The following is a 17,582-nucleotide window of genomic DNA, read 5'->3' as shown; positions in this document are numbered from 1 at the left end:
AGCGGGGTCATCTGGCAGTCTCCAGCCACCTAAATTAGGACCCGGAGACTGCCAGATGACCCCGCTCGGAGCGCCGCACACCGGAGCAGCAGTGACGCTCGGCGAGGTAAGTAAGATGACACCTGGCGCTGACTCGAGTATAAGCCGAGGGGGGCACTTTTCACCCAAAAAAATGGGCTGAAAATCTCGGCTTATACTCGAGTATATACGGTAAATCTCAACTTCAGCTGAAATTGTTTCTTTTGTTATTTCAGCAAGTGTGGGAGGTGTCCACTAGAAACCCCTCAGGTTTCCCCATCTGGGTGTATATTGCAGGTTCTTGCTGGGAACCCATCCCTGCCCTGTGAATCACAACAGCAGTCAAAAGAAAAGTTGCACACCGTTGACGTCACAGAGCACTGTTGCAATGTAAGGTGGTGCTATTGTGTGTAAGATTTTACCTTTACTTTCTGTTTAAAGTGCAACTGAAGTCTTAGCTTTTTTTCTAGTTTTGCATAGAATGGAGATAAATTAGAACACCCGTCACATTTTTATTGTGGTTTGTGTGCTTGTGAAGGAGATTTATTACCTATTTGTCTTGGTGACCACTTGGTCATCACTGAAAGTGAAACAGAAGGAAAATCCCAAATATTGGGTTGTTACCAAAACCGGAATAGACGGGAAACCTTCCAATTGGGACACTAGTTCTGGTGATCCTGATGGCCACAGGGGTTGCTCCATCTTTGAAGTGGTTTCTTCTCAATTCCTGTGGCTATTGGGCATCTTCCCAATGGGACATAGATGGCAAACAAAGCTGACAGGTGTTATAACTAGGGATGCAGCGGTGCCAATATAAAGTATTTGGGCAAATACTCACCCAAATGCTCCGATACTATTCCCTATAGCGGAACTTTCGGTATCAGGAAGCCAGGGCGGTGAGTCATTGCACGAAGTCCAGCTTCTTGATTGGTCAGGAAGCCGGCTTCACGCTCCCTTGTCACTTGGTGACGAGGGGGCTTGGAGCCGGCTTCTCGGCCAATCAGGGAACTGGACAGGGTGTAATGACTCGCCGCCCGGTTTCCCGATTGGCCAGGAAGCCGGCTCCATGCGTCATCACCTGGTGACAAGGGAGCATGGAGCATCATTACATGCCACCTAGCTTCCTTAATGGGACTATATCGGTATTGGAGTACTGAAAAATAAATATTGTTATTCATACTGGAAAAAACAGTATCGGTGCATCCCTGGTTCTAACCCTTTCCTACCCTAAACAAAAACGAAAAAGTTTTGGATCCCGTTCGCTAGTGGATGTAAAACAGAATAGGAAGTGGAGGGAAATCTCCCAAAAGGCGACCAGGCAGCATTAACAATGTTTCTAGTACAGTGATTGAGTTGTAAACCCTTTCTCAGAATTTTTATCATGGCCTGTGTCCCCATTACGGTGAATTATCCCCGCTTCCTGTCGCGGTGATGGTGTCCGAGCAGAAATGGTAAGCTGTGACTGGAGTGAGGTTTACCGACAAGCGTATAGATATTCCATTTTTTGTGGGGGTAATGCAGTCACATCATGAATGTCTATAATATAATCCATAACGTCACATAAAACCAGAAATCACAGCCATTTATCGTTCTGACTTTATTTATCATACTTCCTTTAAGTACAAAATAATAAAAAAAACAAGAGCTGTCAAAATTGTATCATGCTAAGTCTTAAATAAAAAAAAAAAAGAAGAATGGAATGTGTTTTGTAGATTTCCTAGTAACTAAACAAGTCCTTACTTATTTTCTCAAAGAGGTATGCCAGTTCTCTGAAGAACACAGTAGCACAGGGGAAGGAATATATATAAAAAAACACTGTTGGGAAGACTTCTGGTCATCCCATTCCAATCTGATCATTGTAACATATGCAACAACTTGAATATTAGTGGTGTTTTGTATGTCTGGCCACCTCTAACACAGTTGTGACCAAACAAATGAAAGCTGTTAAAGCTACAGAATCTTTTGGAGGCAATCCGATCAGCCTAGAACATTCATTTCCAGTCTCTTAGTACCATAACTAAAAGGGACAACTCATACTTCTGATTTTGCTGCATAATTTAAATGTTTTTCTGTTCATAAAAATATCTTTGTAAAATAACATTTATTGTAATATACAGACAGCATTCACCAAGAAGAAATACCTTTGTATCTCATGTACAGTACACAGGTGATCAACACTTTTCACTCAATCTTTTAAACAGTGATCAATTGAAATTGTTCATTTGGGAAGATCTTTCCATGATTCCTAAAGTCCCACAGTGTATGAACTATACACACACAAGGCACTGTGAGATAACGGAAGCCCAGTTAACCGATTTTCACTAGTGTTCTATGCGGAAAAAAATGGTTTCTGATGTAGGCAGCATGTGATTTGTAAAGCCACAATATTCACGGAGACAAAACAAATGGATTGTGAATAAACTTCTGGAGAGAGAGAGGGGGTCAGAGTTTACATTATTTGTCTTGTATCTACCACCATTGACCAGCAGGTGGTGCTATTGAGCTAGATTTCCACCATGAAAGTTTGCACTGACTTGCTTTTATAAAATAGATCGCCAACAGGGGCCCCTAAACATTTTTTTATAATTTGTAGCTCTGTTACAAGATATTTACAAGCAAATAAGTAAAAATATGTACCACAGGAACACAGAGCTTGTAGATTGATGACCCCAGTGCCATTTACTGCTGTGTTTGTCCAAAGGGTGGCCCTGAAATAAAAAATAAACAAACTACAATCCCATTAGGGCTTGGCATGAAGAGATGCTTTGGTAATGGAACCTGTGCAGGGAAGGGCAGCTGAGGTTTTTGTTTTTTATTGTACACAGGTATAAGACAGTGTCAAAGCAAACCACTTTCCAGTAAGAGAATAAAACTAAAGAATAAACATCTCATTAGGTACCACTCAATATCTAACTCGCATGTAAATGTTCAGATTTGAGAGTTTTTCCTTTAAAAGTCCAACATGTATCCTGCATGTCAAACACTGATATATACCCCAATGTCTAAAGTGTGATAACAGTGCCATCTTCCTCAATGCCTCCTTTGGGTATGACCAAGCTGTTCCTTGGGTCAGCCTTGAAGCTGCTCAGAATTTTGTGGATACTTCCATTACTCTCACGTCCAGAATGGTTTAGTGTTAAGTCTCTTTCTAACCTGTGGCTAAGGCTAGTGCCATTGATCCGTGAAAGGCTGCCTGATGGTAGGCTGTGAGATTTGGGAATGTTGCGTGGCTCAAGGCTACCTTCAATAACAATATCTGCATCATCGTCACTCTCCATTTCATCCGGGTTAAAATTCTGTAGCAGGTTAGCCGACGGCAAGCTATGGTGACTTGCCGTGCTGTCTGTAGACTGACCAGAGCTGCCAGACATCCGGCTGCCCCGGATTACATTGTTTCTTTGGTTGGCTGGCTTAACTGTAATGATTAGATTGTGGCTGTTAGCTATCATCATATCTGTGACCTGATCAAGAGTCTTCCCAGCTACCTCAATACCATTTACTTCCAGAACCTCATCGTTCACAGCCAGCAAACCCGTGCTCTCCGCCAAGCCTCCTGGAACCATCCTGGAGATGAAGATTCCTGGCACTTTCTCCAAACCATGAGGAGTCACCCGAACACTAGTTCCATCTCGAATATAAAATCCTAACGGCTTTTCACATCCATGTCTGTATAGTCTCACTCGTCTGTGGGTTTCTGGAAGGATATCCACGTCAATGATGGAGGACACTGGTCTAAAATCATGAGGCATACTGATGTTTATGTGTGGTTTCTTGTGGCGCAGACTGTCATTTCGTAATGCCACCAATGCATTTTTCTTCTTTCTAGTCAAAGTGGCTGACCCGAATGTGTTGTAGTCTACTTCTTCTGTAAACAGAGAGAAAGCAAAGTTAGAATCGTCTTTAAATACAAAACGGCAAATACAGTAAGCAAATTTTAGTAAGTAGGTTTTCCACATTCAGAAGGACGTGGGCAGCACCTCTCATGTAACAGCAACCATAGAGCAGCTTTCCAGCCTTCACGCTAACCCTTCTGCGCCATCTTTGCCAGCCATTTGTAGTTTGTACCGTTAGAGAGACTCAGTCAGTGTACAGGTGACGGAGTATACATTGCAGACTGAACACGTAACGTAAAAAAAAGGCGCTGAGCACTTACTCTGGCCCCATCCTAATTCTCAACCACCTTTGACACTTCTGGTCACATGACTGCCCGCGGTCGCCTGACTGAATACAATCTATTCATGCAGGGCTAGCACAGAGCAAGGTAGAGGGAAGCCTTGTAGCCCCCAAGAACAATATTGCAAATGGCCACCGCATCCATCTGCTTTACTTCCCGTCTACAAGTACCCCTGTATCTGCTGTATGTCATTTCTTATGGTAGGTTTGCTGATAGTGACAACAGTAGATCATGTCTATGCAATATGTCAGCATGGCCACTTGTAGTCTCCATTGGCAAAGTGTGTGACAATGCAGGATCACAAATGGGTGTCAAGGATACATGGAAGTGTCTGAATGAGGACCTTCAAGGCAGGATCGCCAGCGATTTTAATGAAAGCGGTCTATAGAAAAAGCTTGAAAATTACTTTGGAAATTCCATGGTACAATTTATAGTAGATTTTAGTGAATGGGCGGGCGCACGCACACACAGCTACTTTGACAATGCTAGGGTCTTTTAAAATCACTCTTTATCCATAGTTAATGCAACCATGTGGGCACTGTGTCTGCATATATAGAAACGGTTTCAGATAAGGGGATGCATCAAAACAACTACTTGAATTGCTGATAATTTGGTCAGAGCACATGGGCGGTTTCTTTTTTTTTTTTCATCTCCCAAAGAATCAAAAAGGAGGAGCATATTACATACAAATAAAGACAATGAACAAGGTTAATAGCAGAAATTATTACACCATTGTTACCCAAGATTTTATCAGCCCTCCCGTCAGGTCCAGTCATGTCAGAAGTACAAAGAGACCACACTACAGATCAACAAGTCCACAAACTGCGTGCCATGGGTACAGATACATGAAATAATTGTGAATAATGGTAAAAACACATGCATCCCAGTGTAAGGAAAAGGGTCTGAACCTTAGGCATGTTCTGGCTCCTAAAATATCATCTGATCTTCAAGTCTTAATAACTAAAGTCTTCTTTATCAAAAACCATCCACAATTGACATTGATATACATTACTGGCAGTATGATCTCTAGAATAATAGCACATATGAGACAGTAACTGGGAGTTAGCCATTGTGATTATCATTATACGACTTGTCATTTCTATGGAAAAAACAAAAATCACAACTTTGAACAGATTTTTGTGTGTTGTGTAACCAATGTATTCCAATCTGGAGATTTCAGAGAACCTCAGAAGAGCTGCTCCAGCTTATAGAAATGTAAAAGCTTACAAAGGGACTTGGACCTCATCCTACTCTGATTGACTTTAGGCGATCCCTAAAGACTCATCTCTTCAGGGAAGCCTATTCTGCCTCAAACTAACCACTGAACTATCACTTTCTCAAACAATTCATCCCCACACAGCTACCTCCTCTGTATCACTTCCCCCACCCTTTTAGATTGTGGGCCCTCCTCCATCTTGTCTTGTATAGTAATTGTAATGTTTTCCTTATATTATTATTATACAGGATTTATATAGTGCCAACAGTTTGCGCATCGCTTTACAATATAAGGAAGACATTACAATCACAATACAAACCTATGTTGCAAAGCGCTGCGCAAACTGTATAAATCCTGTATAATAATAATTAGCCTTCAGTCAGGTAGATAGAAATCTGGCACTTTAACCTTTTCAAGGACCAGGACCCTACAACGTTTTAGTACAAAGCCATGCTGCCCAATCCTCAAACAGGTGACAGAATTACATAAATAAAGACCTCTATTGAGAAATGTATAAAGTAGAACTCTGGGCAAACCACTAATTCATGATTGAAATACACATGGTTACTGTTTTACTTACCAAGGGTTATGTAATTTTGGCCACATACTTGTGATATACCAATACTAATCAGTAAGATCGATCTGGTACTTTTTGATTTAGCATTACTATTTCCTGGATAGCTAAACTGCCTCCTAGGTCAGGTCCATTGCTCTCTGGACAGAAGGGATGATGCTTATTCTTTGTGCATTAGGTAAACTGGAAGTAGAGAGGTGACATAGCTGCTGCACTGAAAAACCAAGCATCAGAAACCACATGGGTATGTCACCTGCCTTGCTGTACAGCGTGGCAGAGGGTCTGGCTTTACAGAATGACAGATCCCTAGGCAAGTAAAACAGTAAATATAGACATTTCAGCTATGTATTCAGCAATCTGCATGGAGTTGTACTTTCTATGTTATCATACAGTAGCTGACTGTAGTACCATGTCTGCCATCAGTGATTTAGAATCTCTCCCAGCATTTATTATACGATAACACTGGGAATGATCCTGATGTGTTACCAAAACGTATATCTTTAAAAATCTGCGTTAGCCAATAAAGGGTATCACTTAAATTCTGAACTCTTATAAAGCCTACAAAGCAACGGTTCCAATATATTTCCTGCTGAAGGCCTGAGATCATTTATTTAGTTGGACAAAACCATAAAAACAACATTCCCACTAACAACAGGAAATTTCAAATTCTTTTGGCACCTCATGCATGCTCCCAAAACAGAAAGCGATGCCCCAGGCCAACCAATCAGAAGTGGTGTTTATCTTCCTGGTGGTTAGCTAAATATACACCAACAGACTTCTGCAGAGCAGCTAGACAGGTGAGTAACAATAGGGGCTGAAAACAAATCGCAGGATTACTCATGGGTGCAGTTGCCAGCATTTGACCAGCTTCAGAAGAGACGAAATGGCAAATGTCACAAATAAGCAGTTAATATTAGCGTTCCTGCAGTTTGTATTCCACCAAGATCACAGAGAGAAAAGAATTGTTCATTGCAGAGTTTACTAATATCACTGAGGACTATGAAATAAATCCAGAACTGAAGCTGGATACAGGTCACACTGTAAATACAGCACAAGCATACAAAATAAAATGGACCATGTTTGCCATCAGTCGTGTGCCTTTTCTCCTCACGTAATGCAATGTTCGGTGTCATTTTGATAAGCGAGCCCCATGAACTGGATGACAGATCACTAGATGAGAATCACAGACTGTGAAATAAGTTTCCAGGCAGCATGTACGAGATGGATTCTGAAGGTACCCAATTTTCAGTACACAGTGAATGTCACTGGCTCCGCAGTTCAAAAAGTCCGAGATAACTTGGGTTAACTGTGTGAAGTAATCCTGATTTGGGGGGGGGCGTGGGGGGTGGGGTCTGTTGTAGAAAGACTGATTAACCGTCAAAACCTGTTCCCTTCTATAGGACCAAAGTGGAGCAAAATGCATTACACTCATCGCTTCTGTCGCAACAATTACAAATCAGAAGCCAGCAACATTGCAGAGAACATAGGAGTATGGAGGAGGAACTTGGAGACAAATGCCTGACCGCTTTACTGTCCCCAGGAAGGTGAGACGGCCACAGACAACCCAATTTTCTCTTGTAGAATTATACTAATCTGGCAATATGGATCACCTGACCATGGCACCATGTCATGGTAAAGTACACATAAGATAAAGATCTATGGGGTCAAAGAGGAGGTTCATGTACAAAGCTACTTTTATAAATGACTGTTTAGTGGTAATAATTACAGTGAGGCTGAGCAAGATTTTATTTTCACCAGGGGGGGATCCAACATTTTGTTTCACAGGGCAGCATAAACCCTAAAGGAGACCTGTACTGAGAGAAATAAGTAGGCCATGTTGTACTCCTGAAAGTGTTAGCTGCCCCAGTCTTCAGTACTTTGAGCTACTTGCCTGGAAGAAAATGTTGCAAGCAAAGCGAGTGCATACTTGTTCAGAAACAGCAACTCAAAAAGTACCGCAACCCTTGGCAGGCGACTAGCGTTTTCAGAAGGTCAGTGCTGATAGCGTCCCTATTTCTCAGGGTTACCTTCACTCCTGCTTGTAGCCATCTCTCATCATCTTTAGTGGACAGGACAAGCTTTATATAGAGATACCTTTAGTCAATTCCTCAGGTCTACTGCTTAACATGACACATCTTTGAAGAGCTTCTTATAAAATAAATGTACTATTAGTCCAGATCAAGTGTCATTAACTCCACAGTACTTAGTCATATGATTGCTACTAATAACCTTTATAGGCCCATTCTTATTACTCGCAATTCTATACATTGAATATGTCCGATACGCATTCAATAGCGTCTCTAGAGTCTCTCACATCCTCTAGAACTCTTTACCCCAACCTGTCCATCCATCTCCCACTCCGACTGCCTTCAGGCGATCGCTAAAGCCTCATCTCTTCAGGGAAGTCTATCCCACCTTCAACTAACCGCTGAACCATCACATTCTGAAACAATTCATCCCCACACAGCTACCTCCTCATCTATCACTTCTCCCTCCCTCTTAGATTGTGGGCCCTCCTCCATCTTGTCTTGTATAGTAATTGTAATGTTTTCCTTATATTATTATTCTACAGGATTTATATAGCGCCAACAGTTTGCGCATCGCTTTACAATATAAGGAAGACATTGCAATCTTTCAATTTTTCATCCAGTTGGTTACTGTTCCTTTATGATAAGCACAATGCAAAAGAGCATCATAGTAGACATGTGCATTAATCCCAGGATAACAGACTATATGTTGATGAAAACAGCATAAAAAAAACTTTCAATCTTTTGGTGGGCAGCTGAACACTTTAGACTCATCTTCAAACAAGGCCGGAATTTAATATGGCCACAGTGCTATACTACGGCCGGCACAAATCTGAATGAAATATTCAGGGACACATTAAACTCTCCACTACCTGCCCAAAGGATAAAATTCAAAATATTAACAATCACTTACAAAGCCATTCACAACTCTGCCCCCGGCTATATCTCAAACCTTGCCTCAAAGTATCACCCTAACCGTCCCTTACGCTCCTCCCAAGACCTCCTGCTTTCCAGCTCCCTTGTCAACTCCTCCCATGCTCGCCTCCAGGACTTTTCCAGAGGATGGGAGAGACTCTAGAGCTCTTTACCCCAACCTGTCTGTCTCCCACCTTGACTGCCTTTAGGCATTCCCTAAAGACTGATCTCTTCAGGGAAGCCTATCCCAACCCAACTGCTCAACCATCACGTTCTCAAACAATTCATTCCCACACAGCTACCTCCTCATGTATCACTTTGCCCTCCCTTTTAGATTGTAAGCTCTCACGGACAGGGCCCTCCTTACCATCTTGTCTTGAATTGTATTGTAATGCCTTCCTTATATTATAAAGCGCTGCACAAACTGGTGCTATAACACATTCTATACTGTTTATTGCACTAGAATTGCAGACTGTAGCTGGAACTACCACTCCCGCTGCTTATACAGCTGTTTATTTTAGGAATGGCAGCCAGATGAAATACACCACTGCTTAGCCAGATACTATTCTATAAACAGTACTTCACAATATGCCAGGTTCCTAGGGCAGCACAAGGATTTAGGTCCAAGCCCTAGCCTATGCACATTTTCTTTTGGGAAACCAGAGAACACTAATTGATGGTGAAGATAAACACATCAAAGGGAGAATTGCTTCCAACAACCAAGAAAACAACTTCAGACAGTTTAGGAGTCAGGCCAATACAGATGTGTCATCCCTTTAAACTACAAATGGCAGGGCAGAGCCAAGATTACACCGCGCTGCTCCCCCATTGTAATTGTAAATAATGCAGTATGTTTTCCACCTCACACAGACTTTATTAGCTACTTTCATGTTGGTTTAAGAACTTTTTTTTTTTTATTACAGGCAACATAAAGCTCGAAGGTTCTCTGCAAGCGTATTTACCAATATCAATCCAATGCAAAAACACATCAAAGTTTACAAAAGAAAATATAAAAAAGCAGATTAACGCAGAAATATTTTCTCTAGCAACAAAACAGCAGCGTGCCTTTTTTCTTTGTAATATATAAACTCTACAGCAGGGCATAAACTAGAAAACATTTTTGTTCAGCTTTTGGGCTGAAAGGACAAAATCTAAAAAATATATTTTTTCCCCGTTTCTTTTTTGACACTGATTAGACATAACTAAACATTTCAACTGTATATTTCACAGGCCAAAGGGGATCAAATAAGAATAGTTCATGGTTAGTGTTTACAAACCCTTTAGAGTAAACTAAAATGTAGTCTTCCCAATAGTTTGAGCCAGCGTGCGACACTGAAGCGATCACCTGGCGGCTCTATAGATCAAGAACTGAGCGATCACAAACCGCTGACTGCTCAGCTAATGACTTTAACCTGCAGAGAGCGGTGAGTATCAGTCACCGCCGCACCCCGACAGATTGGGTTGGGGGTGGGCACAGCTGGCTATGACTCTAGAGAGGCAGAGCCAGCTGTCAATTAGGCAGCGGGGGTGGATCCCAAAAATATTGTTGGGTTCCTTCCCAGCTGCAGCGCGGTTCTGCACTGTCAGCATACAGCGGGCAGTAGCCCAATATTTGCTGGGTTTGGGTCAGAGCAGTACATTGGTAAATGTCCTCTTGTGACCCATTTTGAATCTTTTTGGGATGTGGTTGCAATGCACACTGGACAAATTTAAAAAAGAACTTAAGCCAAGAAAAAAAAAAAAAAATGTCTGGCTATAGTTCTTTTAAATTTGTCCAGTGTGGATTGCAACCACATCCCAAAAAGAATCAAAATGTTCTTATGCCTGGTGTATGGGCTACTATTATGTGCAGCTAACCACACGTTACAGTCTGACTGCACAATCGCTTCTAGATCGACCAACAACGTAGCACAGGTGCCTGCTTGATTTGATGCAAGCTGATTGGATAGCTTAGGTAAGTCCTCCTAATACAAAGTTAAGGCAAGTCTTAAGATGAATGCACAAAGATTGTACAGTCAGATTGTCTGCCTAAAGCTCACCATACACATTACAGTCTATACTGCAATCAAACATTTTATGCCATACTCCTAGTACAAAATGTCTGTGCCGTGTTGGATGTTCTAGCCAATAAGTATGGGTGCCCTAAGTTGACAGAAAAAAGAATGCAAAAAGTCTAATGGGCATTTCCCTGCACCCTTCCATCCGAGGGCCTTTAGCTAGCCTGCGGAGATTATAGCATTAACATAGATGTACCATTATCAAAAACGCTGCAATGCAAAGTTATATCATGTGGGTATCGCACATGGGGAAGGGAAAAAGCCACTCAGTCCAATCTAGGAGCCAATAGACATTAAGATGCCAGAGAACATGCACCAATAGTGACCAACTGGATACAATGTGTCCACTAAGGAAATACCAATGTCGCTATACGAGTATTTTATATATGAATGGTGGGTTTGTGAAAAAATAGGTAGAAAAAAATATAACTGAAACAAGGGGTTGGTATAGGATTTGTTCATTTTAAAGATGACTTTTTAAACTTTCTCAGTGGCATTGCTAGCTTACTTCTAATAAAAGATATCACCATACACATAAAGCCTATTTTTCCAACACGCAGGCATATTTCATTTTTTGAAAACCCCAACCCACTGATAATGCAATTTTAAAGAAGCACAAGTAAATTATTTATAGGCTTGCAATTCTGAAAGCTGACTGAACAAACTAATATAATGATCCGTCCATTGTTCTGTCTGCTGTATAGTCTAATTCAGGAATAAGCCACCATAAGCATCTACTGCCACCTGTGTGCTTACAGAAATATTTGGAAAGACATTTAATACAACAGTATCATATAAAAATTAGGTACACACTTGCACACATCATAAAATGACTATTGCTTGTATAGCAAGTAAGGGTTAGCAGCTAAGTACTGTACATAGTGTGGACTCTTCCATTCATAACACAGCAGAAATAGATGCAACTACATTCACTACAAAGGGATCGTGCACCTGAGTTACATCAATAGCAAAATGCTTTTGGGTACTTTTTTTTTTTTTTTACAGGACACATGCTGATAGAATATGGGGTTGACCTCTGTACAAAACATGCTAGTTTCCTGGCAATTACACTCCTTTTTATTTCAGAGTCACTCACCTGAAACACACGAAGTCTGCGTAAACACAAAACACTTGATTTGCAACCTTGTTGTAAGAAATGGCTCACAAAATATTGGTGCCAGAGGATTCACCGGCAACCAGGGAACTACCATTTGAAGTAGGTGCTAGCGATGGCGGCTTCTGGATTTATTTTGCAACAGGTTTCATTTCAAAGAGAAGTCAGGCTGAGCCAAGGGTGCAGATAATCTGGAGTGCAGAAAGCAACTTAGGTCAAGTGAAAGTACGGCCTGAACATTGCACATCTGGGCCAGTGCTATGAGAATCCATGCCTGAAAATTTGAACATGTACCGAGCTGGTCGGTCCGGTACACCTTTTCTGACCTGGTGGTAATTTCTAGATGGAGTCTTGTGAGTGGAGTTAGCCACCAACTTCTCATATCTCTCGGGTAGTACTCTGACAACATCTCCTTACCATAGTTCTGGCTCTATGCCAGTTGAACTTGATGTTCTGGGTGTTCCCACTCCACCTGTTGAAATCTCCATAATGAATAATATATTACGAATCCAGCAGCAAAAGCATTACCCTCTTGTAATGTCTGCATACTAGTTAGATATGGTAGAAATACAGCAAGTGCAAAAAAGAGGGGACACATTGTTCAACCATATACAGTGTCCACAAATCCTATATATCACTTCTTGTTAGCTTACAGGCCGAGCCAGGGCTGGACAAATCCCAGAAGCCAGCTAGCCAATGTTCCTTAAACATTACAGCTGGTGATTTACTTTACAGGATTTCTCTTGTCAATAGAACTGGCTCCTAAAAAAAAATACTTGCTGGCTCCTGGATTGGACAGACTGGATCCTGATTTCCATATCAAGTTTGTCCACCCCTGGGCCAAGTTATTTTCTACATACGCAAATAGGCCAATTTGGGTACAAGCCTTCTAATCTGAATAGGAAGAGTATCTCACAGGAAATGAACCCATTACCTTGGTGCGGTTAATCATTTAAGGGCAAATTAAGTATATTTGCTTGATAGAATGTATTTAATCTCTGTTTGCCTAGCATTTGGATTTTTAATTCAATGGGAATTCCTGTTCCCACTAAGAGTTGTCGTAATTTATTATAGCCAGTGGTACATGTAGTTGTCATTGCTTTTAAATATTTTGCGCAGCATATCATTGATTTCATAAATTATTTGGAAACAAAATCATATGGCTTACGGCTGCAGCTAACGATTACTTTCATAATCGATTAGTTGCCCGATTTTTTTCCATCAATTGGTTGTATTAAACATCTTCCTCTCTAAATCGATGAGAATCGTTGCCAACTATTATAATAGAATATAATCGATGTAATCGATTAGTTGTTGCAGCCCTACTATGGATGGTCTGCTTTGCTCAAATCCCACTAACTCTTCTGTACACACACAATCACCTCGTATGTGAAGCCCAGTAAAGACTAACTCCAGTGAATGGGTGAGGGAGTGAATGAGGTCAAATCCAAGTCTGGGAATATGCCGATGAAAAAGTAGCTACCATCACAGGCCCAGGTCAGTACAAACACTGCTTTATTACATTCAACCTGACTTTTGCTGCATTGTAAATGCAAACAAGGAGTAAAAACGAGAAAGGAAACTGCTCCATGTATCTGTTTATTTCAAAGTCTTCACTGCAAGTAGCCATAAAAGATGCTTTCTATGGTGCAATGCACTAATGCATATCATTAGAGATCACAAACTCCCACAATCAGGGGCTAGTCACACTAATAAGTTTAACTAAATGCCTCCCATCTCCTTACTCTATATGACACTAGGCGGCCAATTGTTGGAAAGCAGAGTGTAATTAGAGGGATCCCAGATGCCATCTTGTTCTCAGTCCTGGTCTGCAGACATGCCTGTATGCTGGAGTTTGTGTTCAGTAATGACTACATGAATGCATTATTTTTGGGCCCTTGCTTACTGCAACATCAAATCAAACAACAATGTGCAGCAAATATCCTAATTGTAGTTCTGGCTCTTTGTCTGCACTTACAGTGCAGGGTGCTAACAAGTTGAATTTAAAACAGAGTAAAAAGGTGCCCATACACTTTACAACCCTCGGCAGTGATCTCTCGATCATGTTAAAAACCAGACGAAAATCGTACGATTCTCGGCTGGTTTTCCAACATGCTTGATATACAAAAGTCGTGCGACCGTACATTAGAAACGGTCGCACGCCTTCCATACACTGCATGATTCTCGTACGATCGCTGGATTTCCCGCGATTCTCGTACGAGAATCGTGCAGTGTATGGGCACCTTTAGAGCCAGTATTGGTGGGGTCAGTTTGAACTCAGTACAAGACGCTTCTGAGATCATTAAGAATTCATTGACAAGTACATTTAACCTGCAGTTGAGCTTCGTATAACCTGCTTATATAGGTATATTTGTAAAATTGCTGATTATCACTGGAAATATAAAAAAGCGAATACATTTTGAAGGAAAAATGTGTTTTCCCCAAGCTAACAAAAGTAACAGGTTTACATTAATGCCAGGTCCCCAGCAGTACATATTTCCCATCGCTCCACTGCTAAGAGAATTAAAAAAAAACGAAATTATATGCTGCTCTTGGGGTGGCCATGACCATAAATCTGTTGCTTCACCCTGCAGCCTTACTTTAAAAATTACATCCATCCTTTAATGAACTATAAAAAACAAACAAACATACTAATAAAAAAAAAAAGAAGTATAAGATGACTTCTTATTCTATCTGCACGGGGGGTTGGGGGGAAGATGGAATAGGACAGGTAGACTTCGCCTCTAGATATTGTTTTGTTAAACTCATTCCATTCATACGGTACTCATTCTGCTCAGTACTACCCAACACTAAAAACTATGGCGCCAATTTACAAAACTTGAAACACCAATGAAGCCCTTATGCATAGCAACTAGGGCTGCAACCAATGATTTATTTCATAATCAATTAAGTTCGCTGGTTATTTTCTCGATTACTTGGATTTAATTTAAAATAAAATACACAAATGGAAAAACAAAAAAAATGCTGCGGGCAGGAGGCGGTTTGGGGTGCCATCTCCCTTAAATAGCTTTAGCCGGGGAATGACAGCTGCCAGCAGCACGATTCCGCAGCAGATAGCTACCGTAAATGTAAACAGCCGGCAGTGAGGGGTTCAAAAACCAGTCTGCTTTTGGCTGCTAATATCAAATTGCAATAGAAGGCCAACTATTGCATCCGCCCACTACCTGCTGTCAATCAGCAGAGGAGCGGACCTGAAGGAGAAAGTAAGGCGCACTCCTTAGCACTGGGCACCAGTCGCAGGGGTCTGTGACCTCTCCGATCCCTGCTGGGGCAAGCCCACTCACTTTTGTCAGTACATTGGTGGTCTCAGAAGCCCTCTTAGTCACCCTTTTTTTTTTTTTTTAAATAGGAGAGGTGTTCCTAAACATTCCCAATACAGGCTGCTTATCAAAGTGTCAGTTCTTCACAGCCACTAATCACATTCAGTCCTGGCCCGGAAGGTCAAATCGGACTGGCACAACAAGTTAGAGTAAAGCTGGCCATACACACTGCTGGAACTTCAGCGGATTCCTACTCACTTTGAACTTTGAGCAGTATGTGGACCCGAGGCCATCCTTCTGTTTGACAAAAGTCAAAAGGAGCCTTTCTGAAAATTCTAAGCCTAAAGTTGGGTATACATGGGGAGATTTTCACACAAAAACGTTTGTGAATATGAAAAATTCAGTTGGAACTTTCAATAATGCCATCACAGACTTAATTCTCAAACTAATTGACTGCAGTCACTGTTTGGGAATGCTGACTGACAGATCTGCCGCTGTCAGAATACAATAGGCCTACCAGGGGTCAGGGGATCATGGGGAATTCCCCCATCCATGCTGTTCATCAAGGATGGCAGAACTGAGCTCCACACCCTACATGAGCTCAGTGACATCTTGCTGAAAAGATTTACACAAAATTCAGATTAAAGTGACTGTCTTTTTTTTTTTTTTTTCTTTAAATAAACCTGTTACAAGTATAAAATGTAGATACCTAGAGTTGCCTAAACATACTTGCAGCAGCTCCTATTGCCCTCTGCTATAGCCAAATGCTAGACCACTCTAACAGGCAAAATTCCAGCCACTTTTGCGTAAGGATGAAGTTTGTCTACCCCCTGCTAAATCCCACACATTCCTATTGACCAGTGAGGCAGCTCATCATAGTAATGAGCAAACATGGTTATAGGGGGTGCTGGAGGGATGCGATCAAGCGCCAATACAACCAGGAAGACCTGGAGCTTTGCCCATTCCAAATGGCCTAACAATCAGGTGTAGTAGACGCATTACAAGCTGTTGCAGATATATGAAGGGCATGCTATTCCCGATAGCTAACACACCATAACAAGGATCCTTATTTTAAAACAAGTACCGTATATACTCGAGTATAAGCCGACCCGAATATAAGCCGAGGTACCTTCCGGCCACCTAAATTAGGACCCGGAGACTGCCAGATGACCCCGCTCGGAGCGCCGCCCACCGGAGCAGCAGTGACGCGACGCTCGGCGAGGTAAGTAAGTTCTCGAGACGCTGACTCGAGTATAAGCCGAGGGGGGCATTTTTCAGCACAAAAAACTCGGCTTATACTCGAGTATATACGGTAAAAGTTATTTCCAGCCGATTCCAATGGGATTTGTAAATTGCAGCACAGTGGCATAGTGGTAAGCACTTCTGCCTTTGCAGCACTGAGGGTCCCTGGTTCAAATACACTATCTGCAAGAAGTTTGCATGTTCTCACTGTGCTTGCCTGGGTTTCCTCTGGAAACTCCGGTTTGTATGCATGTGTGATAGGGACCGTAGATTGTAAGCAGCTTGAGGGTAGAGACTGATGAGAATATGCAACTATGTAAAGTGTTGCGTAAATTGTCGGCACTATATCGATACAAGTAAAATAAACTGCAGTCACATGGCTGAAAATAAAAATCCTTATCTTTGTGTATAGCTTTATGATTTGTGTTTTTAGCCACTTGAAAACCTTTTTCGCAGCTGCAGCATTTGCTGATAGCACAAACAGTTCATTAACCAAGTTCACATGTTCCCTGAAATTGCTCTCAAACAGACTATAACACTTGTAAAGATGCCTAAATTGCAGACTGTTTTGGTAAAATACTGTACAAGTGTCATGTAAAAATTAGTTTATGCATGTGTTTAGCTGCTTTAAAAAAACAGGAAAAAATGCTTCGGGGTAAATGTGCGATGTTGCAAGCCAGATCAGTAGGGTTCCCACACTCCCCAGTACAGCTCCGGCACCTGCCCAACAGAGAGAAATGCTAGAGGCACACATCCAGCTGGCTTAGTATACAAGTGGAATTCCATGCAGCTTCCAGCAGCCTAATGACACACCCATAGCAGTGCCTTCTGGTGTGAGAAGCACCGTGGACAACCATCATCCACAGTGTGACACAAAAACACATTAGGTGACATCTTCAGAGATCAGATCCACCTTTTTCTGTTTATGAAATGTATAAGAGAAAATCATTATGTCAAACTAGAA

At 41.6% G+C, this 17,582-nt stretch overlaps 1 protein-coding gene across 1 annotated transcript in view; it reads right to left on the bottom strand.

The window, feature by feature from the left end:
- Positions 1–2,826: 2,826 nt before the first annotated feature.
- The window catches only part of PARD6G (par-6 family cell polarity regulator gamma), a 78,422-nt gene continuing 63,666 nt past the window's right edge, over positions 2,827–17,582 (bottom strand). The window contains exon 4 of the mRNA XM_018556295.1: positions 2,827–3,883. Coding sequence (XP_018411797.1) covers positions 3,021–3,883 — 863 coding nt within the window. The 3' untranslated portion in view covers positions 2,827–3,020. The remainder of the gene's footprint in view (positions 3,884–17,582) is intronic.

The sequence above is a fragment of the Nanorana parkeri genome, unplaced genomic scaffold (genome assembly GCF_000935625.1).
Source record: "Nanorana parkeri isolate BGI_ZX_2015 unplaced genomic scaffold, ASM93562v1 scaffold233, whole genome shotgun sequence".
Lineage (NCBI taxonomy): Eukaryota > Metazoa > Chordata > Amphibia > Anura > Dicroglossidae > Nanorana > Nanorana parkeri.
Note: the sequence above shows the minus strand (reverse complement) of the source record. Positions and strands in the feature narration are given on the sequence as shown.